The 26,571-nt window shown below is 38.5% G+C and overlaps 5 protein-coding genes and 1 long non-coding RNA gene across 11 annotated transcripts; 2 read left to right on the forward strand and 4 right to left on the reverse strand.

Annotated features, from left to right (window-relative positions):
- Window positions 1-5: 5 nt before the first annotated feature.
- LOC146569711 (ras-related protein Rab-8B) lies at window positions 6-2,966 on the reverse strand. Its single transcript, XM_085282195.1, has 8 exons — window positions 2,730-2,966; window positions 2,129-2,189; window positions 1,965-2,025; window positions 1,792-1,869; window positions 1,553-1,642; window positions 1,374-1,439; window positions 1,230-1,280; window positions 6-1,134 (listed from the first exon to the last, which is right to left on the reverse strand). The coding sequence occupies exons 1-8, from the start codon at window positions 2,851-2,853 to the stop codon at window positions 1,042-1,044; spliced, it is 624 nt and encodes a 207-aa protein (XP_085138321.1). The 5' UTR covers window positions 2,854-2,966; the 3' UTR covers window positions 6-1,041.
- Window positions 2,967-3,960: 994 nt separating this feature from the next.
- rps27l (ribosomal protein S27 like) lies at window positions 3,961-6,297 on the forward strand. Its single transcript, XM_085282208.1, has 4 exons — window positions 3,961-4,080; window positions 4,545-4,653; window positions 5,435-5,545; window positions 6,096-6,297. The coding sequence occupies exons 1-4, from the start codon at window positions 4,075-4,077 to the stop codon at window positions 6,122-6,124; spliced, it is 255 nt and encodes an 84-aa protein (XP_085138334.1). The 5' UTR covers window positions 3,961-4,074; the 3' UTR covers window positions 6,125-6,297.
- dnaja (DnaJ heat shock protein family (Hsp40) member A) lies at window positions 6,295-9,321 on the reverse strand. Of its 3 annotated transcripts, none has more exons than XM_085282198.1 (8): window positions 9,192-9,321; window positions 8,703-8,844; window positions 8,071-8,245; window positions 7,860-7,964; window positions 7,546-7,773; window positions 7,219-7,449; window positions 6,996-7,096; window positions 6,295-6,890 (listed from the first exon to the last, which is right to left on the reverse strand). In XM_085282198.1, exons 2-8 carry the CDS (start codon window positions 8,832-8,834, stop codon window positions 6,675-6,677), a joined length of 1,188 nt encoding a protein of 395 aa, XP_085138324.1. In that variant the 5' UTR covers window positions 8,835-8,844; window positions 9,192-9,321; the 3' UTR covers window positions 6,295-6,674. The 3 variants fall into 3 exon arrangements, with proteins under 3 accessions (XP_085138324.1, XP_085138325.1, XP_085138326.1); XM_085282199.1 differs by having other exon boundaries at window positions 9,173-9,214; XM_085282200.1 differs by lacking the exon at window positions 9,192-9,321 and adding an exon at window positions 8,965-9,140.
- acsbg1 (acyl-CoA synthetase bubblegum family member 1) lies at window positions 9,184-20,795 on the forward strand. 2 transcript variants are annotated; one of them, XM_085282196.1, is made up of 15 exons: window positions 9,184-9,239; window positions 14,790-14,885; window positions 15,511-15,578; window positions 15,664-15,932; window positions 16,039-16,127; window positions 16,280-16,400; window positions 16,474-16,554; window positions 16,644-16,793; window positions 16,982-17,158; window positions 17,442-17,623; window positions 17,740-17,973; window positions 18,104-18,321; window positions 18,492-18,631; window positions 18,793-19,039; window positions 19,207-20,795. In XM_085282196.1, the coding sequence occupies exons 2-15, from the start codon at window positions 14,851-14,853 to the stop codon at window positions 19,281-19,283; spliced, it is 2,088 nt and encodes a 695-aa protein (XP_085138322.1). In that variant the 5' UTR covers window positions 9,184-9,239; window positions 14,790-14,850; the 3' UTR covers window positions 19,284-20,795. The 2 variants fall into 2 exon arrangements, with proteins under 2 accessions (XP_085138322.1, XP_085138323.1); XM_085282197.1 differs by lacking the exon at window positions 9,184-9,239 and having other exon boundaries at window positions 14,273-14,885; window positions 17,779-17,973.
- On the reverse strand, window positions 11,478-14,279 carry LOC146569715 (uncharacterized). Of its 2 annotated transcripts, none has more exons than XR_014893397.1 (3): window positions 13,490-14,279; window positions 12,627-13,070; window positions 11,478-12,093 (listed from the first exon to the last, which is right to left on the reverse strand). It is a non-coding gene; the product is annotated as an uncharacterized LOC146569715 (long non-coding RNA). The 2 variants fall into 2 exon arrangements; XR_014893398.1 differs by having other exon boundaries at window positions 12,627-13,108.
- On the reverse strand, window positions 20,211-26,368 carry idh3a (isocitrate dehydrogenase (NAD(+)) 3 catalytic subunit alpha). 2 transcript variants are annotated; one of them, XM_085282201.1, is made up of 12 exons: window positions 26,240-26,307; window positions 25,852-25,917; window positions 25,310-25,372; window positions 25,098-25,181; window positions 24,787-24,901; window positions 24,300-24,487; window positions 22,536-22,669; window positions 22,348-22,450; window positions 22,174-22,238; window positions 21,349-21,433; window positions 21,077-21,229; window positions 20,211-20,985 (listed from the first exon to the last, which is right to left on the reverse strand). In XM_085282201.1, exons 1-12 carry the CDS (start codon window positions 26,264-26,266, stop codon window positions 20,902-20,904), a joined length of 1,167 nt encoding a protein of 388 aa, XP_085138327.1. In that variant the 5' UTR covers window positions 26,267-26,307; the 3' UTR covers window positions 20,211-20,901. The 2 variants fall into 2 exon arrangements, with proteins under 2 accessions (XP_085138327.1, XP_085138328.1); XM_085282202.1 differs by lacking the exon at window positions 25,852-25,917 and having other exon boundaries at window positions 26,240-26,368.
- Window positions 26,369-26,571: the final 203 nt, after the last annotated feature.

Raw genomic sequence — 26,571 nt, forward strand, 5'->3', positions numbered from 1 at the left:
GATCTACTTTCTTTTCCATTTTTACTCTTCACTGATGTAACATACAGTAGTTTACAAGGACTATCATTCACATTACAGCTTTCTCCAGTCGTTGTGTTTTCATATTGGACGCGTGAAGGGAAAGTGCTCTGTGTCTACAATCTCAAGAGGAAATAAAAGCAAGAACACAACTGCTACTTGTGATTACACACAAAATATGTGAACAGCAAAAAACTTTCACTTCCTATATATGCTCAACATTTTTCAAATACTGTCTGTAAACATTTTCTATTTCAGATACTGTGTGCTTAATAGTCTGAGGTCTCCCTACAGCTTTCATGCAAATACTGACAACTGTGTAACAATATGTATTAAGTACAAGCTTCCAAGAAACAAACTCTTTCACAGCTTTGTTTTGACACAGAACCCTGTACAAATAAAGGTTCTATTAAAAATAAGTAAAAAAAACAGTAGGTTGTTTTTTCTTTTGTTGTTGCTATTTTTTCTTTACATATTTTTGTCTTTCTATTGCAATACTGTGACTTTAAATAGGCACACATGTGCAATTAGAAATGATGGCATTAACACTGGATACCACAATCTTAACATATATGAATTCACACAATTACAACCAATTCTGAAACTCCGTATGATTATCTTACAGCATCGTCATAGTAAATGTAACAATAGGTAGGGCGTATAAAATGATGCTACGTTGTATGAAATACTTCATTTACCATTTATGAGACCAATATTTGTAACAGATATTTTTTAAGACATCCTACAGACATGTCCACAGTCAGCAGGCACTGCAGGGTGAGCTACAAACCACTGCTGATATTCATGCATCAGTCTTTTTGCATGAACACATATAAAGCCTCGTTCGTCATTGATCCTCGTCTGGTCAGCAGATCAGGGTAGCATCTCAGCCTCCCCTGAACCTGTAAGTCCAGCTGGCAATAAGGCCCCATGATTATATGACCACGGCCGCCTCCGCAGCGAGGAAGGCCAAAAGGCGGAAACCCTCCAAAACACCAATGTCACGCCACATACGTGAGCAGCTTAGAGGAGCGAGCACTTGAAGAATTTAATTCTCTTCGACTTTTTCTCTGTGATCTTGACCGGTTTGCCTGATCCTCCAGCACTGTTGTCAGTCTACAAGAAAAGAGTTGACGGTGAAGAAATGTAAATACAGACTGTGACACAAAGTACGGGATAGCGACTAATTAATGAAACTTTCTTCAACTTACCGACTTTGAGCTCAGATTATGCAGTATGTCTCTTCCCATGGTATAAAAAGCCTTGTGTGACATAAAAGACCAAAATAAATATTACACATCCATATACTGTGTGTAAGTCATGCTTTATGGTAAAGGGTAAAACATCCAGCTTACCTCTTCAACATTCAAGCCAGACTTTGCACTGGTTTCCAAGAATTTAACTCCATAATCAATAGCCAGCTAGGTGAAATAAAAACATAGATTTATATTTGTGCCAAACGCTGAAAATTGCAATAACTTCAACTGAATTAGCTTGATGCTTGCTTTTTGGTAACGACTAGCTTCAGACTCACTTTTTCACCTCTGTCTTTAGACACCTGTCTCCTGTCAGTCATGTCGCATTTGTTGCCCAGGATCATCTTCTCCACATCAGACGAGGCATGCTGGCAGAATTAAATAAGACTCATTATTTATGGTTATTTAAAGTATGATACTATGAGTATTAAAAACAACTATAATTTACTTATAATTAACAATCACAGAATTTAAATTGCAAAAAAATACTAATAATATAACTAAATTTGGAACTCACTTCTTCAATATTTCTAATCCAGTTTTTTATGTTCTCAAAGGACTTCTCATTGCAGATGTCATAGACCAGCATGATACCCTGGGAAGGAAAATAATAATAATAACAATTTATGAACCCCGACGTGCAAGGGTAAGGTAGATATATAGCAACATGGTGAGAAATAAAAAGCTAACCATTGCTCCTCTATAGTATGCTGTAGTGATGGTGCGAAACCTCTCCTGGCCCGCAGTATCCCTAATTACACATCAAATCAACAACACAGGCAGCAGGTTAAAGTGCAGGTCAGTCAGACTTTCCAATAAAAAAAAGGGAAAAAGCTCAGTCAAATTACACATACCATATCTGAAGTTTGACTCTCTTTCCATCCAGCTCTATTGTCCTGATTTTGAAGTCTATTCCTGTATTAAAGCAAGTAAGAGCCACGTAAGCTTAATCGGTTACCTTACACTATCCAGTTTGTCACATGCCTCACATACACAGGAAACCAGGCATTTCTGCAATTAATGGTAAAATGTGATCTCGTGTCACGTTTTAGAGGAACATATTTTGAGGAATAAGCAGAAATAGCTGCAGTGTAAATTTGCAGCGCCGATCAGGTTTATAACATAATTATCACAATACTGTTTTCAGCATAAAGGCTACAGTGTAACAGAAGTCAAAAGTCTTGACTGTGGCTTTGATTTCATTCTGTATTTAACCCTGCTAGGGCATCCGAGTCTTCAAGGACAGAATAGCATTATCCATTAGTCTCACACTCCTATTGTCTGGTTCATATGCAGTTATTTCCCTTTTAGGTCGTTTGTCCTTCTCCTTACTTTCATGAAAAAATTCACTAGCTTCTATTACTGACAGATCAATGCAGTAAAACGCAAGACTATGTGGATGCCGGCATTCGTTTTATTAGATTTATCCTTGGGGGGCGTCAGCAGAATACTCACCTATTGTAGATATGAAGGTGGTATTGAAGGAGTCCTCGCTGAATCTGAACAGCAGACATGTCTTGCCGACTCCGCTGTCTCCGATAAGCAAGAGTTTAAAGAGATAATCGTACGTTTTCGCCATTGAAATAAACTTCAGACTTCTGCGTTTCGATATTATAAGGCCGCAATGAAGCTGGGATCCCCCGTCTGGAAACCCCTCAGCTGTCTGTTGCAGACCCGGGCAGACTAGCGACAGCCCGGTGCCGAGAAATGTGACGTCAGTTCCCGCTTGGCATTGTGGGGCTTTGTAGTTTAAAGGGACAATTAGATTTTAACCATCACTTCTGGACACAGACTTCCAGTTTTGGAAATGCTCCTAATGCCCCTGGTACTTTTGATTTCTTGTGCACCTTCTTCCTGATATTGCTGTCCGCTGGGTTTACATATCCCAACTGAGGTGAACTGATGGCCTCTACATGCATGATTCCCACCATGAAGCACAGAGGAAGAGGTGCGATGGTGTGGGGGTGCTACTGTTGGGTATTTATATAAAACTGAAGGCACACTGAACTGACATGGTTACCGCAGCATCCTGCAGTGACATGCTATCCCATCCAGATTGCATTTAGTTGGACCATCATTTCTTTTTCAACAGGACAATGACCCCAAACACACCCCCAGGCTGTCTAAGGGCTATTTGACCAAGAAGGAGAGTGATGGAGTGCTGGGCCACATGGCCTGGCCTCCACAGTCACCTGACCTAAACCCAACTGAGATGGTTTGGGATGAGAGAAGGCAAAAGGGCCAACAAGTGCTCAACATCTCGTTGGACAACCATTTCAGGTGACTACCTCATGAAGCTCAGAGAATGCAAATAGTATGCAAAGCAGTAATCAAAGCAACCGGTGGCTATTTTGAACAATCTAAAATATAAAAATATGAATTATTTAACACTTTTTGTTCAATACATAATTGTTCAATACATTCATAGTTTTGATGCCTTCAGTGAGAATCTACAATCTTCATAAATAGTCATGAAAATAAAGAAAAAAATAAATAAATGGGAAGGTGTGCCCAAACCTTTGACTAGTGTATATATAATTTTATTTTTTAAGTGATAACCCTAATACGAAGATATTATAAATGTTTAGTATACTAAAATATTATATATTTTGGGGGAAAATAAAATATATATAATATATTTGGAAGTTTTATTTTTTCTGTTTTTTATTTATTTTATTTTTCTACATGCTCTTCACCATTTTCAGCACACTGTATGATTGCGAGTCATTCCCCGCTGCTCTGCTCTGAGATGCTATCTGTTTAATCGGCGCACGTATGCGCAGAGATTTGCACAGCGAAAATGCCTGTAAGTTACAAAGTTTCGTATTAATTTGTATGCTTTTTTCAACATGGTAGGTCCATATGTGCATTTCAGAGACGATGTCCTACCGTGTTTACACCGTGAAACCTCGCAGTTGTGTTGTTGACATTGTTGCAGCAGCAACACATGGAGTGGGGGTTAGCTAGCTAACAATAGCCGACGACGGGTGGCGACTACTTGCTGAAACACCGTGGTATGTAACTAGTAGTTGTGTGATGTAACTTATAACGTAGTCATGTCGGACCAAAAAGTAGTCATCGCCTGAAAACTTTCACGACTGCATTTTTTTGCGTTTAACGAATCACCTGTAGTACACACGAACAACTGTGGTGCTTACTTAAGATGTAAATGCAATAGTTAGTGTTTAAAAGAAGGTTTACCAAAGTGAGCTAAAAAGTTAAAACACGGTTTATCCCACTTATTTGACTGGACCTTTCCCTTCATTTCAGTTGGCCAGAGACCTTCTCCACCCGTCACTTGACCATGAGAGACGACAACATAAAAAGAAAAGACTTGTTCAGAGTCCCAACTCCTACTTTATGGACGTGAAATGCCCAGGTATACAATAAAGTTTATACTATATGGTCACCAGATGTCCCTCTTTATGTGGGTCTTAACAGCATTTTATTATTTCCTTTGATCCTACATGTGGACATAGTGTCTCACATTTTGATTGGATCTAGTTTTCAAAAGCAACTGGGAAGAAAAGTAGCACACTCCTGCAGGTTTATATGCTACAGTCTTTTGCTGCCTACTACGGCCATGGTAGAAAATTGCAAGTCACCAAAAAACACAAGCTAAGCAGATTTTTGTGAAATTGGCAGAGATAAAAGGAAAGGCTCAGAAACCTCTAAAAACCCAGTGAAACTGGTGACTGACGACTCTCAGTATTTGTTTTTTGTTTTTGACTATAGCTCAAAATGTCATGAGCCAGTTGATGATTCATTTGCACTGAAAGGCAATTGATAACTATGCAGAGCGGCAACTGAAATAATAGTTTTAAAGGTTATTGGGGTAAGAAGGAGAACACTTGTGATTAAAAAGATTAAGTAATTTTATTCTAGATGTATATACTTAAAAAGGGAGTTGGGAAGCTCACATAAAATCTGCTTTACAGTTAGCAATGTGTCCCACACAAATACAGTATTTGATTGGATCTAATTTAGTTGAAAATACACATGTACTCCCAAGTCCTCATAGAAGAGTAATAAGTTATGCAGCTGCTGTGATTTTAAGCCATTTCTTATTCACACGTTCCATGGCTGTCTTTTAATCACGTTTTACATATATGGCAATCACAGAAATGTAACAGTAAATATTTAACACCATTTCTTTGCAGGCTGCTACAAGATCACCACTGTGTTCAGTCATGCACAGACTGTGGTACTTTGTGTGGGATGCTCAACAGTGCTGTGCCAGCCCAAAGGAGGAAAGGCCAGACTAACAGAGGGTAAAAGATCCAGAACATTCTGTACCAATAGAGATGTAAATACTTGATCGTAAGTGTATGGGCACCATTATACCTGCTGTGTGGCACCTGGCAAAACGTACTGTACAACAAAGCCACCATTTCTACCAGTGGTGCTTTTTGTAATCTGGAATATTGTCATCACCCCTGCAGCCGAGTTGAAGACTAGTGCACAATTGTGGTGGTTTTTACTGATGTTTTAATAACAGTAAAGGAGCTCAGATTCAGAGAGATTGCAACAATTTGAAAAACATTACGGAGAAAAAAGAACCTTTGAAAGAAGAATAGTCTTATATGTCATACTTTTTTGGTTTCCATATCAGCTCTGATGTGGAGGTGTTATCAGGTAGTTATACTGTGGGCTCACTATACTGCAGCAGATGCCTGCTGTTACAGTAAGCATAATTAGATGCAACAGTAATGCATTACCACTGCTGTGCAATGCAACCAGTGGCAGGTATACTGGGGCCTTTTAACTGCGCATAAATGAGATGTGAAAACAGATGAAGTAATTATGTTTTTTGTTCCACAGGTTGCTCTTTTAGGAGGAAGCAACATTAGATGGACATTGGAAACTTAATGACTGAATTTAAGCAGTGCCTTTTTATAAATCTTTCCATTGATTAAATGGTGTCCAATGACTAGTTATCATACAAATTTTAACTTGTAGACAAAAAAAATTACTGGCAGAATTTAATACGCAAATCTCAGTAAATAAAGACAGCAATAAAAAAGTTTAAGCATTCTGGGTATTTATTGTACAAAAAAAGCATTTGACTTGAATTTCACCTTCACAGAAAGCATACAAGTCATCATTTAGGTTCATATGAAGAAATTTGTACTGTAAATTTCGGAAAACAAACAAAATACACACTTAAAAAGAACATAACATGCACAAAAACAAACAAACCACTGACAACTTTAGGTGCACCCTTCTCCACTTGCATATTTGTGTCCCGAGTTTAATAAAATAAAAAAAAAAAAAGGGATTGGCAACAGTTTTAAATGTGATGTCACAAATTTACAGTGTGAAAGGGACCAAAGGCATGGGTTAAACCTTTCTTTTTGCAAAACAAAACCCACATGCTCTGCATATAGACTTTGATTACAATCACTGTGTCTGACATTGGACGCCACCTCTGGGATTGTCATCGTCTTCCTCGTAAGCTTCACCACTGTAGTGTTTCTGTTGTGACTGCAAATCGGCCTCGCTTAGTTCTACCTCCTCCATGTCATCTGTGACCATCACATCCTCTCTGGGCGGAAGAAGTCTTTCCAGCTGGAACATCAGATGTTCTGGGAGCCAGTTTTTCTCTGGGAACTCCACCTGCAGGATTAAATGAATTCAAGTGAGCTGAAAACGTTTTCCCACCCTGTGGCTTCAATTTAAATCCAGAATTGTGTTACACTGTTGAAATGATGTTCAACTTACCTGAAACTGAATAATAAGCTGTCCCCTTTCATAAGGTTCTTTGTAAAGTGGCATGCCCTCATTCATAACACATTTGACGTCATTGTGCTTAATGACTTCACCTGTTGATTTGAAGGAAGAAAAAAAAAAATAATTAAAAAAAAATTGGAATCTATATTACCATTGTTCACAATCGGTCACCAGAAAAGCCAGCACTCAAGGCCAGCTGAATTCAAACACTTACCTGGTTGTGAGCTGATAACAAGCGTTCTGTTGTCTAGAGTCTGAATGGTATTCCGGAATCCACACAGTGCCTCGACAAGTTTGATGTCCATCCTCATTATTAGGTTATTGTCCCGTCTCTGGAAAACTGGGTGATCCTTCTGATCTAACACAATAATCACATCCCCAGGTTCCAGGCCAGGTTCCTGGTCACCTTCTCCATGAAATGTAATTTTCTGACCGTCTTTCATACCTGCACAAGAGACGCATCATTAGCTAAACTTGCTTTTGAAAACAACAAGAAAAGCATTTTTATAATACAAATGTCTCAGATAGGTGAGAGCTTTACCTTTGTCAATATGAACTTCAAGGATTTTCTTCTTGCGTTCTACTTTCTGGCCATTGCAGTTCTTGCAGCGATCCTTTGAGTTAAATTTCTCGCCCTGTCCCTGACAGTCTGGACACATGCTTTGGATCTGCTGAATCATGCCTGGTCCCACCTGCTGCACCCGGACTTGCACTCCTCTTCCTTTGCAGTTTGTGCACTTCTCCAAAGCACCCTTCTTGCCACCATAGCCTATGATGAGAAGGAAAAAAGGAATTAAATATCTTTATTACTCCAAACACTGGTATTTTTCTTTCTCCAATTAAGTTGGTACTCACCTTCACATTTCTCACAAATTACATTCTTCTGGAGTCCGAGCTTTCTTGTTGAACCATTGTACATCTCCTCTAGTGAGACACTAAGCTGATGAACTACATTCTTCCCTAAAGGACAAATAAATAAAAAAAGCACAACATTCATGTTATAAATGCCAGGAATACACATCACTTCAAACTGCATCTAGCTTGAAAACTCAATGAGCCACCTCACCTTTTCTCTCCCTCTGCATTCGTCCTCCACCTCCAAAGAACATATTGAAAATATCCATCGGAGAACCTCCGCCACCCATCCCTCCTTCTTTGATGGCTTGTTCCCCTCCTTGGTCATACAAGTCTCTCTTCTTTGGATCTGACAGCACCTCATATGCTTGAGAAATGTGCTTGAACTGCAGATATAAAACAAATAATTGAATTACTTTTAAAAGCGAGAATGAGTGACTCCACTAAAGCTATAACTTGAGTTTGTGTAGATTTTCAGTCATCAAGGTCATAGTAAGTCGATTATAACTTGTGTTAGTTTATTTGCTTCGACCCTTTATTAGGCTTACTTAACGTACGACTTGTGTTGTGACAATGCTACTTAAAAAAGTCACATAAATGATGAATAAAATAGAATACAATAACAACACATTTAATGTTAAACATTACTTTCGCACAGTAGCAAAAAACATCAAGTCAGTTCAAGCGTGCAGGTCTTCCTGTAGCCACACGCAGTCAGCTGCGCATAGATCATTCCAGAAAGTTCCAACTGGTCTTTAAAGTAGCCGGTTTAAAATTAGAAGCGGCTTTAACAATAGCACGTAAACGGCTGAACTGCTACAATAAAACACGTTTAAAACTCACCTTCTCTCCTTCGTTTGGATTCTTGTCAGGATGATATTTCAAGGCAAGTTTTCGGTAGGCTTTTTTGATTTCATCCTGTGAAGCATTGGGTTCGACACTCAGAAGATCGTAGTAGCCGGTTTCGTGAACCATGGTGACTGTCCTAAAGAGGAAATAACACACACCACGAACACGTTACACACAAGGTTACAGCTTGAAACACACTGACAGCTGATATTAAACAAATAGCAAACCGCACGCTAGCTGCAAAACAGGGGCTAACCTCTGTTTTATCTCGTTAAACCCAGCGATAACGGACTGCTAAATTTCAGTATGCCTCACACGTTACGGGAAAGCAATACAACCGGCATTAAAAGACACACGGATGTCGCCCATATTCGCCTTAGCTATAGTCAACCTTAAATGAAACTGCTGGTATTTCTTCGTGACAATGATAATTATTATTCTAAATTGAAGTCTTTATGCCTTACTTTCCAGATGCTGCCTTACCAAGCTTTGAGTCGCCTTTGCTGTGAGAGTGCGGAGCGAAAGTGGGAGGTACTTATAGCCGCTTTGCAGTGCAGAACTTTCTGGAGAGCTTCGAGAAGCGGGACCGGATGTTTCGTTGGCGGAGAGAGAGGAGTCTAGAAGGGACCCGAGTAGGGGGACGAGGGAGGGGTGGAGGTTACTAGATCTCCTTCTTATATAGCGTGACCTACTTTTTCGAATGGTTACATTGCCTTAGATGTCTCTATGAGTCCAGTGGGGCAAGGGCAAGAAAAAAAGGAACAAATATAGCATGTATGATCTCTAATAAGATACCCTATGGAACTCCAAAGTGTTCAAAATTAAATAAATAAATAGGTCAAGATGAAATAAATAACTATGTGAATAAATAAGACACAGATATGTAATGTGAGAATGATATTGTGAAATAATGGAACACATTTTGAAAAAAATGCTCATTATTGTGAAATATATTGCATTCTGCTATATAAATTTACTTATTATTGTGAAATATTATTTCATGGTCATTATTTTTCACAATAACAGAGATTATTCCTGAGGCATTTTATTTATTTCCAGCCGTTTTTAGTCCAAAATGACCTTTTTTCAAAGTCAGTCTTTATTTCAAAATCCCGTTTTTCCCGATGGTCTATTTATTTCATAATGCGACTTTTCAGCAGAATGACTTTGTCTGTCAATCAATGTAAGTGGGCTGGACCTTTGCACCTATTGGCTTATCGTTTACCATCGACTAGTTTTCCTGGATACCGGCTCCGCGGACGGCTACTGCAGCTAGCAACAGCGTGCTAGGTCAAAAGTCACGGAGGATGGCGGACTGGTGTGAACTTCAGCCAGTTCTGCTCATTTAAGCAAATCAGATAGAGAGGGATCATTTACCTGTAGATACTGTTTTGAGTCGTTTAGATGTTTCTGAAATGCTTGGGATGATAATTGCTCTTCAAGATGTTCGCATCGATGACAGCATTGTCAAAGGTTTAAGATCAATTCAGCACCGTGTTCGTTTGGAATACGCCGAGGAAGAACAGTCTTCAAATGTTGGCCGTCCACGTCTAGAAATCCCAGTGCAGCACTCAGGACTTTAGTGCTGTCCGGGATAACCGTCGGGGTAATTGCCGATACATTTTCTGTGTCTCCGAGCACAATTAGGAGGAAAATGACGGAGGATGGTCTAAGGTAAGTTTATGCTGTAATTGAGCACCTGTGTGATTCTGTACACAGCATTGTTTAGGTGTTGACCTTAATTATGACGTTTGACAATGAATTATTATCGCTTACTTTTTTTTGTTACTGTCTAAACTAAGTGGGGCAGCTACGGCTAAAGCTATCGGCGCCATCTCGGCGTTGAGACACGTTTAGCAGTGTTAGCTGTTAGTGTGTTAACTCGGAGACAGGGGTCAGTGGAGCCTGTAGGAACCTTTTACACAGAGAGTAGACCCACCAGCTTTCCACAGTCTACTTACTTATCACATCTTGTTAGACAGCAGGGTCATTAGTGCTTTAAATAGTACATAGTTGAATGTTTCATTGCTGTTTGCAGTTGATTGTTCTCTGATAACGCATAACAAGGTTGATGTTAAATAGCGAGTTTATTGAAATGGTTTTGTCTATTTCAGCAGCATTATAGATATCATACTTTCTCTGGTGTCTTCGGTAAAGCTAAAACAAGAATACATTTACATCCTTGGTTCTTTCAGCATTAATTGGAAAACTTTGAGATTTGCTGTGCGCCTCCCAAGCCATTCTCTTTTATCCCACCTGTCAGGTATAGATGGCAATACTTTAAACAAAGTTAAATTTGTTATACCTGAAGAGAACCAATCCTGACCTAGAATGGGTGAATGAATAATTAGTTGGTAGCCAATGCCTAAGCAACTCACATAGGCCCTGGCAGACTCAATAAGTCCATCTAGGAACAGCTGCAGGAAACACCTCTTCAGTTTAGATTTAAAACATGTGCATGCTCTTTCAGGTTGATGAGGATTATGGTGTGGACTGGACAGGACAACATAATCGCTGCCCATCAAATGAGATCACCATTCCTGAGATTCAGCTCCCAGATGCACTGAATGAACAAGACCCTGCTGTGCTACCAATACTTCAAAATCACTTGTAGAAAGACATTATTACATTTAATCAGTTTCTATGTCAGGAGGATTTTTTTTTTTTTTTTTTTTTTAAATTTCTACAGCTTTGTAGCTAATACTGACTCAAAACAGCATAACCAATTTCATTTTCAACAAAACAGTGAGTGGCTATAAAACAGGATTTGTTTTATACAGCTGTCACTTTAATGATATTCATTTCTTGGTTGGATATACAGTACATGTCAACTCTGAGCAGATTTAATACAATGAACACAGAGTAGTGTAACATCTTAATTCAAATAATTTTTTCTAGAAATTTTTTTTGTATCAGTAGCGAGTATAAACAAAACATATTGTGTAATTTATAATGTACAGTGAACAACTGATTTTGATATCTGAACTCTTCATCAGTTTATATTAAAAAAGCCATAAATGCACACCTGTACTCTGTATTTTTCACTGTCAAGTGTATTAAAAAGAACTAGAACTCACTAGATTGTCCGTTTCTTTGAACACCGAGTACAGTAATGTGATGCAAGAAAGAAGAAATGGTCTAATTTTACCATGTGGTTATGGAATCAATCGTAAACCAGACCAAAACCTGAGTCAGTAGAGTTGAGACACACCTGAATGTCCATTAGAAATGACTCATAGGTACAGTAGTGTGCAGGAAGACGTAGTACTTCAAAACCGGTGGAAGACTTTGGAAGATTGCTGTTGACCACTTCCACAGTCATTTCTCGGCAAGACTTCCCATCCTGTCCAAAACTTGATGAGGGCTTTTTGTTGTGCACAAGATGCTGCAACAGAAGATTGTTTTAAACTATAATGACATCCTATATTCATTATTTTGAATCTTTTATGGAGAAATACCATAAAGATGACCACTTACATACAGGGCACCAGACATTTTTGCCCCACTCAAATTGCTGTTGTAGCTTTTATAGATATTTTTATGTTAACAAAGCTAAAAGTAGTCTACATACAATTCTAGTGCAACTGATAATGCCACCACTCTTATGTATTGCATGGAGCAAATAACAAAACAAAATTATACTATAGCGTAGAGCTGGGCGATAGAACGATAACGATATGTATTGCGAAATAACTTTTTCTCAATAGAAAAATTAAACTATTGCGATAGACCTCACCGCTCTTGTCCTTTTTATAAAAAAATAAATAAAAATAAATATCGTGATATGAAAAAATCTCATATCGCCCAGCTCTACTATAGTGTACTTTGTTAATGACCCAAGATCACTGGACTGTATGTAATTTACCAAAGTATAATCAGAGAAAACCAATGGCAAAATACCTATCGCAGCAGACTTACCATTTTCAATGAAGGACCGAAGGTAACCTGCCACTCTGCATTTATCCTCGAGAGCATTCCTCTTCTTCCTCATCTTCATCTTCTGTGGCAGGCCACAGTCATTTTATAGCTTTACTTATCTTGTAGTCTTAAGAGCATCAGCAACATTAGGTGTATTTTTATTAAATGTAACCCAGCTGTTCAACTAACCCACGCATACAAAACAGTATATTGGTGTTTTGTGTCAACAATTAATGTTCATCCTTCATAAATTAACCAAATAGCTTTACTATTCAGATGTTAAAAGATGTGACCTGACCTTACCTCACAACAGGGAGCAGTCTCTGATTCCCTTGGTAAGAAAGGAGGAATGATGTCTGATCTTTCTGTCAGAAGCGGCCAAACCATGGTTTCCTTAAGCCCTTTCCTCAGCTGCTTGACTTGACGACTTGTTTGTGTTATGACCTACAACGGTGAGACCAAACCAAAACTGAAGTTGGAGTCTGTAAAGTGACACACACTTTAAATGTTAAATATTTAAAGAACATCCACTGTACTAGTAAAAGCATTTTCAAATTATACCCACTTACAAAATCACTACGTTGAACTAAAATTGCTTTCTTTTCTTTCACATAGATTGTCTTCCATATTAGCACAGAAGATAAGCCACTTTAAAACAGTCATGAATAACTATTACCTACAACAATGTAAATAGTAATACAGACATTAACCCAGAAGACAATTATTTTCTCTTACCTAATTTATAGAATTCTTTGCTATGATAAAAAACAGTATTAAAAAAAATCTGTGACTAAACTGATTAAAAAGCTCATTTTTGCCAGACAGACAGACTAACCAAGCAATAATAACATATCGTTACTTACCCTGAACAGCGTTTCGTGGAGTGGAGCTAGCTGTGATAGCGTTAGCATTTGCTAACGTTAACACTGTGCGGTTGTGATGAGAACTTGGACCAGGGACCACTTCATCTCCAGTACACTGCTGCAATACGCAGACTGAGGTGAAGACGTTCAATCTAAGCGGTTAGCAAGTTCTCTGAGTAACTCAGAAACGGACTTGTTTCTTGCAGCCATGCCCTTCACAAGAATTGATACACCTGTAACGTTATTCGCGCCCAGTGTTTTGCATTTGTCGGTGCCTTAAGTTTATTTTGAGCTGCATACTGCCGCCAGCTGCATAGGAGACGCATTGCACCATTAAACCTAAATCGACAATTCATGTGCTATTACTTACGTCTGAGTAAAGGAGCAACCAATCACACAACTGGCTCCGCCCTGTCTTTCTTGATTGACAGACAAAGTCATTCTGCTGAAAAGTCGCATTATGAAATAAATAGACCATCGGGAAAAACGGGATTTTGAAATAAAGACTGACTTTGAAAAAAGGTCATTTTGGAATATAAACGGCTGGAAATAAATAAAATGCCTCAGGAATAATCTCTGTTATTGTGAAAAATAATGACCATGAAATAATATTTCACAATAATAAGAAAATTTATATAGCAGAATGTAATATGTTTCACAATAATGAGCATTGTTTTCAAAATGTGTTCCATTATTTCACAATATCATTCTCACATTACATATCTGTGTCTTATTTATTCACATAGTTATTTATTTCATCTTGACCTATTTATTTATTTAATTTTGAACACTTTGGAGTTCCATAAGGATACAGCCTGCTTTGTAAATGTTATATAACCTTCTCTAGAATATTCTTTAATTACACCCACACGTCTGGCAAAACAGAAACAATACTCCATCCCAAATAACTGCAATATTTGTTATGTGAGCTACAAATGTGTATACTTGTTGTTTATTATTGACAGATTTATTGCAGATTAGGTGCTCCTAAATTCCACATTTTATTACATTTTTAGGAGTGCTAAAGCCTGTTTCACCCTGTAACTCATGTGCATTAAGCTTGATTAAAATTAAATGCAGAGTGGTGTGATTAAGTTTTGAACGTGTCATTGTGTGAATTGGGAAAGGCTGTTTTACATGTGAAAAGCGAAGGTGATTTGAATTCAGGACATGTTCTTGAGCAACTGATTCCAATGCACTACCCACATGGTCTTTCCTGTTTGTTTCACAACCTTTAGCGACTTGGGAAGGCTTGCTGAACTGCAAGTTTGTTTGGTGTTTTTTTGTTTTCTTAATCCAGTATATTCCCATAAATCACGTTCGTCCAAGTTTTGAAAGCAGCATTTTTGAGCAAGTTCAGAATGGAAAAGAAGGTCGATCATCAACTTGAGGATAGGTAAGCAACTTAAGATGAACTGTTTTTTGGTTTCTTTCACCTGCCTTCACCTTTTTTCTAACAGTTTAACTGTAAGATAGCTTCTAATACTTTCACCAGCATGCATGCACAGTGCATAAATGTGGTGATGGTTTAACCACTTAGTCACTTCTGCCAGAGTTATTGAATGAATGTTCCTCATATTATAATATAGTTTTGCACCCAACCTTGGCACTGAGTCCACAAGTCCCAATTCCTCAAAAAGATTTTACTCATGTGTGTTTTTATTATGGTGATCAAGGATGTGCTTTTCCAGAATCATCCAGATGTGTTAATTTGAATTGATTTTGATTATTTTTGTCCTTTGAATACATTGTCATCTCAATTGGGAGAGAAATGTGATCAATGTTTGGATCAGTCTTTATATTGATTTGCAATGGCTCCTCCCCATTTACCATGACAACAATATTGACGAGTGGGAGCAGACAGTTGTTGTTTTTTTTGACAAACAAAGCAAGGGGCTTTTCCTGTGGCAAAGCCCCGGCATTGTGTTGGATCAACAAAGCTAAAATGAAACCCCTGCCAGAATTTGAGGTGGAGTGCGTGCGAGTGTGCTTGAAGCCCGTGTTTCCTCTGTGTGTTTCAGTGTGATGTTGCCAGCTCAGAAGACTACGGAACACACGCAGACAGATAGTGAAGAGCTCACCTTTATAGGTGAGTTATGAGCACTGAATAAGAAGACTTTTAGTGCCCAGTGATTGCATTTGCATTTCAGATATGATTTTTTTTCTTATCGCAGGACAAATAGATGTAAGTCAGGCATTTTCCAGCACACCTCTTGCTCCAGCCCATTCTCTTTGGACCACTGATGCTAGAGGTTCAGTCAAGCTGAGAATAGAAGAAGGATGTACAGAGGAACCCAACACAGTTCACCAGTTGTTTAAATCCTCAGTTGAAAAATATGGAAACAAGCATGCACTTGCCAGCAAGAAGAACAACAAATGGGAAAAGATAACTTTCCTAGAGTATTACCAGTTGTGCCGGAGAACAGCCAAGAGCTTTCTAAAGGTATATTAAACAAAAGAACTAATTACATTTTAGGTACGTGCTAGACTACACTGTCAATGATCAGACTTTTACAAAGAAAAGTCCAAAACTTTGTTAATGTGTGCAGCTGGGTTTAGAGCGATTCCATGGAGTGGGAATACTAGGATTCAATTCAGCAGAATGGTTCTTCTCTGCAGTCGGTGCAATCATGGCAGGGTGAGAAGCGCACATTACACATCAACAACTGGACCTGGATTAAGCACTAATCAAACTCAGCCAATCACTGCACATAAATACCATATAGGTGTATTTCTCCTGTTGCAGTGAGACATTCAATAACTTCTTTGTTTCTCCTACATCTGTAACAGAGGAATAATGACAGGAATTTATGCCACAAACTCACCGGACGCGTGCCATTATGTGGCTAGTGACTCTAAAGCCAACATTATTGTGGTAGAAAATCAGAAGCAACTGGAGAAGATATTGCAGGTACTATACAATGATATGCACATGCAGTGGGTTTGATTCCACAGCGAAAACATCTTCTCCCTTGCTATTACAGATATGTGACAGACTACCCAATTTAAAAGCCATAGTGCAGTACAGTGGACAGGTTCAGCAGAAGATCTCAAATCTCTACTCTGTAAGTCCTCAGGACAGCACATAAAATGATACAGACCACTATGACTGTTGAGCCTGTGTTCCAAATGGTATATTTCTGCTTTTGGGTAGTGGGAGGAGTTCATGGAGCTGGGTCTGGATGTTTCTGAAAAACAATTGGATGACATTATCAGCAGTCAGAGAGCTAACCATTGCTGTGTCCTGATCTACACTTCTGGCACCACAGGCAAGCCGAAAGGAGTCATGCTCAGTCATGACAATGTAAGCTTTCATGTGGCTATCAATGTGTGCTTGTATGCCTAATGTGTCTATTAACAAATCTTATTATTGTAACTATGACAAGCTACTTGAAAGCGAAGAAGATCAAATGCAAAAACGTAGAAATACCTCAGAAATGTGTTGTTGTTTGAGGTAAAACAAACAATTTTCTGCACTGAATGAATTTACAGATCACATGGACGGCCATTCATGCCAGCAGGGCTGGAGAAATGCAGCCAGCCGACACGAAACAGGAGTCACTAGTGAGTTACCTGCCTCTCAGCCACATTGCTGCTCAGATCTATGATCTCTGGACAGGCATCCACTGGGGTGAGCTGGTATACTTTGCACAGCCAGATGCCTTAAAGGTAAGTAGTTAAAAATATTTGATCATGTGATTCTAACATGTGTCACAAGAATATGCATTTCGACAGCATTCAGTACTACAAGATGTTTAACATGAAAATAGGTGCACTTTCATGGCTCAGATAAAAATAAACATTTTAGTAATTGTGGAGGTAATCATTTGAATAAGATATTGTAAAAATGCAGTATTGTGCAGACTGAATTCCCACACCCACAATGGTGTCTCCCCCCCCCCCCCCCCCCCCCCCCCCATTCTTTTTCACATTTTGCACATTTGCTCTGTAGGGAAGCTTGATAACTACACTTCGGGAGGCTCGCCCAACATCCCACATGGGTGTCCCACGGGTATGGGAGAAAATGATGGAGAAGATAAAACAGGAGATTAGTCAGTGTGGATATTTGAAAAAGAAACTGGTTACATGGGCAATGTCAGTCAGCCAGGAAACAAATCAAAAGTGTACGCATGAGTGAGTAGAGTTTTGATTCTCAATAATTATTTATAAAATGTGCATATACGTGTAAATAGATGAATTTTCCCAGAAGAGATGATTTCATTCAAAAGTTTCATTTGCAATTTTATTAGGGATGATGAAAAACCGTTCCTTTTTTACGTGGCTGACAGCCTTGTGCTGCAGAAGCTTCGGAATGAGCTGGGCCTGTCTTGCTGTCAGAAGTTCTTTTCAGGAGCAGCACCGATCAGTAGTGAAACCGTACAGTTTTTCCTGGGTCTGAACATCCGCTTGTATGAAGCCTATGGCATGAGCGAGAGCACAGGACCTCACTTCATGTCAGGTCCAAAAGCTTATAAACTGCCGAGGTAAAAAAAAAAAAAATAATAATGTTTTTTTCAAAATCAAGAATTGTAAAAAATTACTTGTGTTTGTGGTCCTTATGTTTTGAATTGTAATAAAGTCTAAGACACAGAAAACTCCTTTTTTGACCTATAGCTGTGGAAAAGTGGTGCCTGGCTGTCGATACAAATTGGCCAATGTAGACTGTGAAGGGACAGGAGAAATTTGCTTTTGGGGACGCAACATTTTCATGGGTTTCCTCAACATGGAAGACAAAACAAGAGAAGCTTTGGATGAAGATGGATGGCTGCATTCTGGGGACTTGGGGAAGGTTGATGAAGAGGGTTTCTTGTACATCACAGGAAGGATAAAAGGTAGCATAATCCCATCAAACAAAACTATTGTGAGAGTGTAACTGGACATTTTAGGTCACTGACACACACTGTGGAAAGAGCATGGTGTTCTGGGCAGAAATAAGACTTCTTTCTCTGTGAAGTGAGTCACAAACAGCTGAAATGTCAGGTTGTCTACGCCTTGCATTTAGAGTTGATCATCACAGCTGGAGGAGAGAATGTTCCACCTGTTCCCATAGAAGAAGCAGTAAAGAAGGAGCTACCCATCATCAGCAATGCCATGCTGATTGGAGACAAAAAGAAGTTTTTGTCCATGCTTTTAACCTTAAAGGTAATCTGCTGTAATTGTTCTGATTTCTCCAGCAACATAGCATGAATAGTGACAAGAGAACTGTTAAATGTCTTTCTCACTTACAGGTGTGACAATGATCAATTTAACCCTAATGTCATAATTTCTATGTATATGATGTTGGGATTTATCCCGTTTTTCAGTGTTGTAGCAATACCGAAACCATGGAGCCAACAGAGGAACTCAGTATGGAAGCTGTGGAGTTTTGCAGACAGCTGGGCAGCCAAGCAAGCAAAATGTCTGACATAACCGGTGGAAAAGACAAAGAAGTGTACCAGGCAATTCAAAAGGGGATTGACAGAGTCAACTCTGCAGCCACCTCCAACGCCCAACGCATACAAAAATGGACCATTCTGAGAAAGGACTTCTCTGTTTCTGGAGGAGAACTGGGTAAATTCAGCAGAACAGTGTTAAAAAAAGATTAATACTATACAATAAAGGTTTATGCTGGTATACCATAATATCAAGACCATGTAACACAATACAGGTGCAAGTTGTATCGAATCAGTTGCACATTGCAGAGAATCTATAAATGATTTACTATTTTCTTGTTCCAGGTCCTACAATGAAGCTTCGCCGTCCAGTTGTCTTAGAGATGTACCACAAAGTTATAGAGAGCCTTTATCAAGGATAAAGTCACTTTCTACTGTGTAACTGTTAGTATGAAATCATGTGTCATTTTCCTTCATCTCATCCCCTGTGAACATGCATAAAATGTAATTACAGTACAGCACAAAAGTCTTGAGCCAACCCTCATTTCTTTTTATTTTGGTTCCAATGAGTCAGACTTTCTTGTCATTTTTTGAAGTGTTCTTGAGTGGTCAGATTATACAAGAACTGCGCTGAAAAATTGTGATTACAGGTGTTAAGGTATGATGAATCCAAATTTGACACTTGTGGTTCAAATCATCACTATGTACAATGAAGGTCAGGAGAGAGGTGCAACAGTGAGTGTCTGCAGCCATCTGAAAAACACGATAGAGGCTCTGTCATGTTTTGGGGCTGCATTTCAGCCATTGGTGTTGGAGGATCTTTCCAAAATGGATGGAAATATGAATGCAGAAGTGTACTATTGGAGTCTGATTCATAATCCAAGAGCATCTGGAAAGTATTTGACAATGGCTTCATTTTTCAGCATGACAATGATCCAAAGTAGTAAAAGCATTCCTAGACAGAAACAAAAACAAAACACACTTTTCAGTTGGGTTTGGCCTCCCAAGGGTCTGGTCCTAACCGTTCTTGAAGCAGTGTGGGATCATCTTGACACAGAATAAAACAAAGAGATCAAATCTGAAGAGATTTGAGATATCCTTCAAGAAGCCTGGAGAAATATTCCTGAAGACTATTTAAATAAATTACAAGAACACTTGCTTAAGAAAGTTGTGGCCATACCAATTTGAACTGTACAAACTGTTTTTGCCTTATATCCTGTATTTTCTTGTAAGTTTGCACATTTCAAAAAATAATTGATTTTCCATTTTCACTGCATACTATAAAGAAATGAGGGGTGGCTCAAAACTATTGTATCTATTCTGCAGAATGAAAAAAAGAGAACCACACATAGTGTTTAAAGGATATTTTATTTAATAAGTTTAAAGTTAAACCATTTTAATGCAACTTTTACCTTACCAACACTGATTTTGACTTCTTTAAAATGATACCAATCATCTTGCCTGACAGGAAAATTGGTGGAAGTGCTTTATAACATTGATGAGAAAGACATGCTTCTACCCAGAAATCAGTTATAACAGCTATCAGAGTCATTTGAATAACACTGAATAAAAATTATGGCATTTCTCATGTCAGTGTAATACCAATTTTACAATAATTACATAAGCAAACAGTAAGTTTTCAAAAAACATTTAGTGAAAAAAATCTCTAATGTGTTTACAGATGGATTATCTAAGCAACTAAATGTGAAGCAGAGTTTGACTTCTTAGCATATGATTTGTTTGTCAAGTGGAATTTGTGGCTGTGTCTTCAAATACTATTGTCAAATACATTAAACACATTTCACCAATAAATAGATAATATTCACCACTGATACACAGGAAAATCACATATGCATATTCCATATACACAAACCACTGTTAACACAGTTGTTTGGATTGTGCAGAGAGAAAAATTAAACATTCAGGATCTCAAACTCCTGAGTAGTTTTTTCTTTTTTGGTTGAAATGTGCAGATACAGCATGATATGGTCAAGTGGGCAAAACCCTAACAATTAACAAACATATCTCACTAATGTCCTTTTAGTCCATATCCTTCATTCTCTGACATATTGCTTCTGTGAATTCTGAGCACTTTGAGTTCCCTCCCAGGTCTTTGGTCAGAACCTTGAAGATGAATAACATAAGCATTATAAATTAGAAAACAGGTGTACACCATATAACCCAAACTGCAATTCTCCAGAAAAGAAGTAATTACCTTTCTGTCTCGAATTGTGTCAAAACAGGCACTTTCAATCTTCTTGGCATGCCCATGAAGACCCATGTGCCGCAGCATCATGACTGCACTGAGCAGCAGGGCGGTGGGGTTAGCCAAGTCTTTTCCTGCTATATCTGGAGCAGTTCCATGAACCTGATTTTACAGAAAAAGTTGATATTTTTAAAGAACAACAAACACAAATAGACTGTGGATTTTCTGTGCAACTTGTATGTTGATCATGTATCTGCAACTTTACAAAAATGACCCCATACCGACTCAAATATGGCCACACCATTTGCACCAATGTTTCCACTAGGAGTCACTCCAAGACCTCCAATTAATCCGGCACAAAGATCACTGTAATGGTAAACACATTGGGTTACCTTTAGATTTCATAAAACATATACTGGATTTAACATAAATTCATAACATGAATGAGCAATCACATTTTTAATATTGTGTCAATATTTTTGTTGCTTTTTTACAACTCCAGACAATTTTGCTGTCGCCCATGTGTGTTTCAGCTCTCTGTTTTGTATGCTAACTAGTGTGTGCAGGGGTATTCTTGTTCACAATGAGTACCTCCATGGATTGCTCTTGCTCCACCTAACCACTGTTGATACAGGCTGGACAAGTGTCTGATCTTATGCACCACCAAGCTGCATCACGAATCATCACAGCTGTTTAAAGGGATATCCAATTTTCATTCAACCAGGCTGTGACTTCGAGTAACTCCTTACTGTTTTGTTTGGTGTTGGCTACAAGAATAGGGTTTACTACATTTACCATACTGCCTCTGTAAGGACCAGTTAGGTGTTAGTTTTTTGTTAGAGACACTAGGTTTAGAGGTGCTACTACTACTACTGTATTTTTGGTATGAAAACATAGGATTTAATTACACTTTTTTCTTCATTTAGAACAGTCAGGATCCACCTCCTCAGCACTCTCCTGTTCATTCTGTTACCTCCCTTTTTCCTAGTGAGCCACAGTTGAAAAATGTCGTCTTTGATTGATAAAGTGCAAAAGAAAAGACTCATAATTTGCCTTGTTCTTATGAGTATTTTAACATAAAAGATTTACTGGTGACAGTTGTGTACCTTAAGATATCTCCATACAAATTTGGCATCACTAGTACATCAAACTGTGTGGGATCCTGCACCATCTATAAGTTTGGATGAATAAGGACATTAAAAGAAAAATACAGCAAGCATTCTTTTATAGCCATCTAAAACATATTCGGACTAATTTACCACAAAGCTATTGGGACATACATTAAGGCACACGGTATCCAAGTACATCTCAGTGAATTTCACATCTTTGTACTTTTCAGCGGCCTCTCTACATTTTCGTAGGAAAAGTCCATCTGACATGCGCCTAAATGAAAAAAAGAGAAGCAAAAATGTAGTTTCAAGCAGCTTCACAATGACAAATGACTTAACTTGTGCTAAAATATACTTACATGATATTCGCCTTATGAACAGCTGTAACACTGGCTCTCTGATTGTTTCTTGCATATTCAAAAGCGTACTCTGCAATGCGTTTGCTGGCTTGTTCGGTGATGAGCTTAATACTCTGTACAACACCATCAACAATCTGAAATAAAAAGAATGAAGAGTGAACACGACTACAGTGCTGTGCAAATGCCACCCCTCATTACTTGGAGATAATTTATCCAAATTTCAGGAGTGGGACCACACCTCATATATAAACCTCCTGCATTGCAAGCTGTTTGTTATTGTTTTCGTGCCCTATCCTGCCTGTTTCAAAATTAATTCACCTCTCATTAGTGGCCTGAGACCCACCGCCAATCCCTTCTGAGGCCTTCCCCAGTCTCAATTCACACTTATGCCATCTGCTGTTATCTTAAAGAAATGCTGTCAAACCTAAATGAAGATGTGGTCCCTGCTAGGTAATTTATATTTTACTTTAGATGTTTAAAGTGGTCTTGACCAGTAGTTCTTTGAGTTTTCTTTCAAAGTGTATCTTTGGACTGAAAATGTGTGAAAAAGCAGCCAATGTTCAGTCTTTGTCCCCGACCATTTTCAGAGGGGTGTTTTGTTGTCTTTAAACTTTGTTAAGAAGCAGGAGTACCCAGAAAGAGCCCACACATGAAATTAGTGAAGTTAGGGTAAGTGGTGATTCTAAATTGCCCTTGGGAATGAATTTGATTGCGAATGGTTGTCTGTTTCTTTGTGTTTGCCCTGTGACACACTTGGGACCCATCCAGAGTACATATCACATCTTGGCCTATGACAGCCGGGATGGCCTCCAGCCCACCTGTGACCCTGAGACAAGTTAAATATGAGCACAAAAGTAACCCATGGAGTGTTTTCCCAGGAAATGTAAAGTATAAATAACTGCTTAACCCTTTAGTTTAACAACAACTAATGTAGCAGTAACTAAACCTTGTAACTCATGAGTAGCTGCACAATACTGTCAAATAATAAAACTGAACAATATTTTCTACCTGGGGTGATGTAGCTGGGCTCGAGTTTTTTAACCACTTGCTTAAGGCCTTTTTCCCCATGTTTGGACTGGCATCATAACTGTGGCCTATTAAGAGGTAATTTCAGTCATTTCTCTTTCTCATTTCTCATATGGAGTGTAACTAGCAAGCAATGTTCAGTTGAGACATTTGTTTACTTTTGGCTTGCAAAACTTACCTTTTCCTCATTTGTATTCAAGTTGTACTCAAGTGGTGAAATGTGTTTGTTGCTTCCAACATTAGTGGAAACAATTTTCAGAAATGTTTTCTTTTTTTAAGAAGCTCTGTTTTTTTCTGCAGTAAATTATAACCAGAGGCCGAGATTGACTCTTTCTCTAATGTGCCCAAGCGTGTCTTGCAGATGCCCACACCAGGGATGTTATGCAAGTGTCACTGCTTTAGCAATGATATCATGATATAACATTTTTATTTGATGTAAAAGTTTTATACCGGTATGATTGCAAATGATACGATATGGGAAAAATCTACTCTAACACACCGCCAATGCAGTAAATGTATACTGGGTAGGAAAAAACAAACAGTGGAACACTATTGGTCATGGACTGGCCTCTTCAGAGCCTGGACCGCAACATTTCTGAAGCAGTGTAGGATCAGCTCAACCAACATCCAAAGAAAAGGTTTGAATGTTCTTCCAGAAGCCTAGAGAACTATTCCTGAAAACTGTTTAAAGAAATTACAAGAAAGCTTGTCAAAAGGTAATGTTAATAAAGGTCTTACAACATGTTCAATTCCACTGTATTCTCCCTCGGTGTTCTCCCTGATTGTGACCAGGTTCACATCAGTGTAGGGGGTCTGGTAGCCCTCAATGGACACGCAGGGCCGCACATTAGCATAGAGGTCGAAGGTTTTCCTCAACAACAGGTTCATGGAGGGATGGCCAGCAGCTATTGGTGTCTTCAAAGGGCCTTTAGATTGTTAAAGAATTCAAAAATATTTCATGTCAAACCAAAAGAATATATCTAAAAACCTGGTGATTGGTTTGGAAGTTTTTCTCTCTTAAGCATGCCAAATTAATTAATGCCCCTAATAAAATTTAATTTCCAAGCTGCTGATGTGGGAACACATGAGAGTGAAGTTCCTGGAATAAAGAGATTAGTACATATTCCCAATATACACACCATTACCTAGAACTGTCCTACTGTTTAACTTTGCCTTAAAAAAACAAAACAAAAAACCCCCCATATAGATAAATCAATCAGGTTACCTTTCAGGCCAATTTTGTTCTTGTCCATTGATTCTTTGGCATCTGGAGGTATCATCCACTTTCCACCAGGTCCCCGAATGGCTGTAACATTTCTCTCTTCCCACCGAATAGGTGCCTATATCAAAAGGACATTCAATTCATTCTTTTTTCCCAGAACCTTTGTTATCTACAATTATACTAATCATATTTCTATTGTTATATGATTTATGTGGTATCAGTGCTCAAGCATTATATTATTCTCTGATAAAATCTGAAAAATAAATATGCATGTTAATGATTTTCTTTTTTTTAAACTGTTTTTCAGTACTAACTTTAGCTGCTTCAAATATCTTCATGACAGCATTGGAGATCTCTGGACCAATCCCATCACCGGGGATTAAAGTGACAGTCTGAATCTGTGAGGCAGGACAAACACAAGTTTTATTGCACACTGATGAGGTAGTTCAAATTTAATATAACCTCGAAGTTACAGAAAAAACCTTCACACAAAAAAGTCTGTAGTTTTACAAGGAAAAATAAATACCCCACGGATGAAAGTCCTGGATTGTGGAGTCTCATTCTTCAAAGCCCCAACTACCTGTGACAACTGAGAAAAACACAAAACACAAATTGATTTTTTTCCTCCCAACACTATTCTGCTGTTTATTTATGGAAATAAGAAAAAGCACTGAAAACATGTCTGTGTATAGTGTGAGGTGAACTGAACAGATGTCTTGAGTAATGATGATGACCAAATTTGTGCACTGCTGTGTTTAACAGTAAAACATTTTTGACTGGTATAGCTGTTTGGCAAGTTTGTATTGGTTTTGCAAACGATTACATTGTCAGTGTGATCTAAATATGTAAAACAATGCAACTGCATGAAGCTCCTATGTGAGCAGGCAGAGAGACAGGAAGACAGGCAGACAGACAAACAGCCGAAGGCAACCCTGACTTTGAAAAGATTACAAAACAGAGTCTCTATTCCAGATGTGGTCACATCAGAAGCGAGAGTAACTGCCTGCGAGCTCTTTTTCCAGTGCAGCAAGGATATACAGTATTTAAAGTTAGGTACACTTAACTTACTTCCTGTGGTTTGAGTTTATCCTTGCCATTGATCGATAAACCCAACTTTGTTAGTAGATTAAGAATCTGTAGATGATAGACATGTGTTTCCATAACGCAACCTTAATAAAAACATGTTCAACTAGAGCAACGAAGCCATAAATTGCTTCTACATTGCATTACACGAGAACATACACTTGGCTAAATAGCTGCTAGCTAAACGTGTCGGGTTGCTATAGCAACTACGGGCATATAGCCTGTGCGTTAGCGGTCAGCTAAGTAGTTAGCAGTGGATGTTCTGCCTCTGGTATGCTGTCAGCGGGACAGACAATAAGTGTTCGCTGATGAACTGAAACAAAATTGATCTAGTGCAACTATGACACATTTCCATAAGTTTCAACGCACATACCGCTGACCTCCACGCCTTCCCTGCCATTCTGAACGAACCAAGGTCGACACAACAGCTGTAGCAACTGTCGAGCTTCTTCTTCTTGTTGGCGGTATTTTACACCCTCCGAAACGGTGCATTACTGCCACCAACTGGTATGAAGTGTGGACAACCTCGAATCCTATGTATATATGTAGGATTCAGAATCAGAATCAGAAAGGGTTTTATTGCCAAATGTTGAGCAGGTTTACAACATTAGGAAATTTCTGCGGTGCTTCAGTGCAAACATACTGTCATAAATTACACTTAAATAGACATGAAAATAAAAATAAGAATAAGAATTAAAAGAATAT

This window comes from Mchenga conophoros, linkage group LG7, assembly GCF_057382185.1.
Source record: "Mchenga conophoros isolate Kocher_MC1m ecotype Shallow Benthic linkage group LG7, M_conophoros_male_GT1.1, whole genome shotgun sequence".
In the NCBI taxonomy this organism is placed as follows: Eukaryota; Metazoa; Chordata; class Actinopteri; order Cichliformes; family Cichlidae; genus Mchenga; species Mchenga conophoros.

Excerpts from the sequence above, each read along its gene's own strand:
- LOC146569711 (XM_085282195.1), bottom strand. The coding sequence starts at position 2,853 with ATGGCGAAAACGTACGATTATCTCTTTAAACTCTTGCTTATCGGAGAC. Across the intron at positions 1,870-1,964 it reads CATACTATAGAGGAGCAATG|GGTATCATGCTGGTCTATGA; the intron begins GTTAGCTTTTTA and ends TTTCCTTCCCAG. Across the intron at positions 1,440-1,552 it reads CTAAAGACAGAGGTGAAAAA|CTGGCTATTGATTATGGAGT; the intron begins GTGAGTCTGAAG and ends TATTTCACCTAG.
- rps27l (XM_085282208.1), top strand. Across the intron at positions 4,654-5,434 it reads TATGGACGTGAAATGCCCAG|GCTGCTACAAGATCACCACT; the intron begins GTATACAATAAA and ends ATTTCTTTGCAG. Across the intron at positions 5,546-6,095 it reads AAAGGCCAGACTAACAGAGG|GTTGCTCTTTTAGGAGGAAG; the intron begins GTAAAAGATCCA and ends TTTGTTCCACAG.
- dnaja (XM_085282198.1), bottom strand. The coding sequence starts at position 8,834 with ATGGTTCACGAAACCGGCTACTACGATCTTCTGAGTGTCGAACCCAAT. Across the intron at positions 7,774-7,859 it reads AATTTGTGAGAAATGTGAAG|GCTATGGTGGCAAGAAGGGT; the intron begins GTGAGTACCAAC and ends TTCTCATCATAG. Across the intron at positions 7,097-7,218 it reads TGTTATCAGCTCACAACCAG|GTGAAGTCATTAAGCACAAT; the intron begins GTAAGTGTTTGA and ends TCAAATCAACAG.
- acsbg1 (XM_085282196.1), top strand. The coding sequence starts at position 14,851 with ATGGAAAAGAAGGTCGATCATCAACTTGAGGATAG. Across the intron at positions 15,579-15,663 it reads TGAAGAGCTCACCTTTATAG|GACAAATAGATGTAAGTCAG; the intron begins GTGAGTTATGAG and ends TTCTTATCGCAG. Across the intron at positions 16,401-16,473 it reads AACTGGAGAAGATATTGCAG|ATATGTGACAGACTACCCAA; the intron begins GTACTATACAAT and ends TTGCTATTACAG.
- idh3a (XM_085282201.1), bottom strand. The coding sequence starts at position 26,266 with ATGGCAGGGAAGGCGTGGAGGTCAGCG. Across the intron at positions 25,918-26,239 it reads GGAAGGCGTGGAGGTCAGCG|ATTCTTAATCTACTAACAAA; the intron begins GTATGTGCGTTG and ends TATCATCTACAG. Across the intron at positions 22,239-22,347 it reads TGGATACCGTGTGCCTTAAT|ATGGTGCAGGATCCCACACA; the intron begins GTATGTCCCAAT and ends CCAAACTTATAG.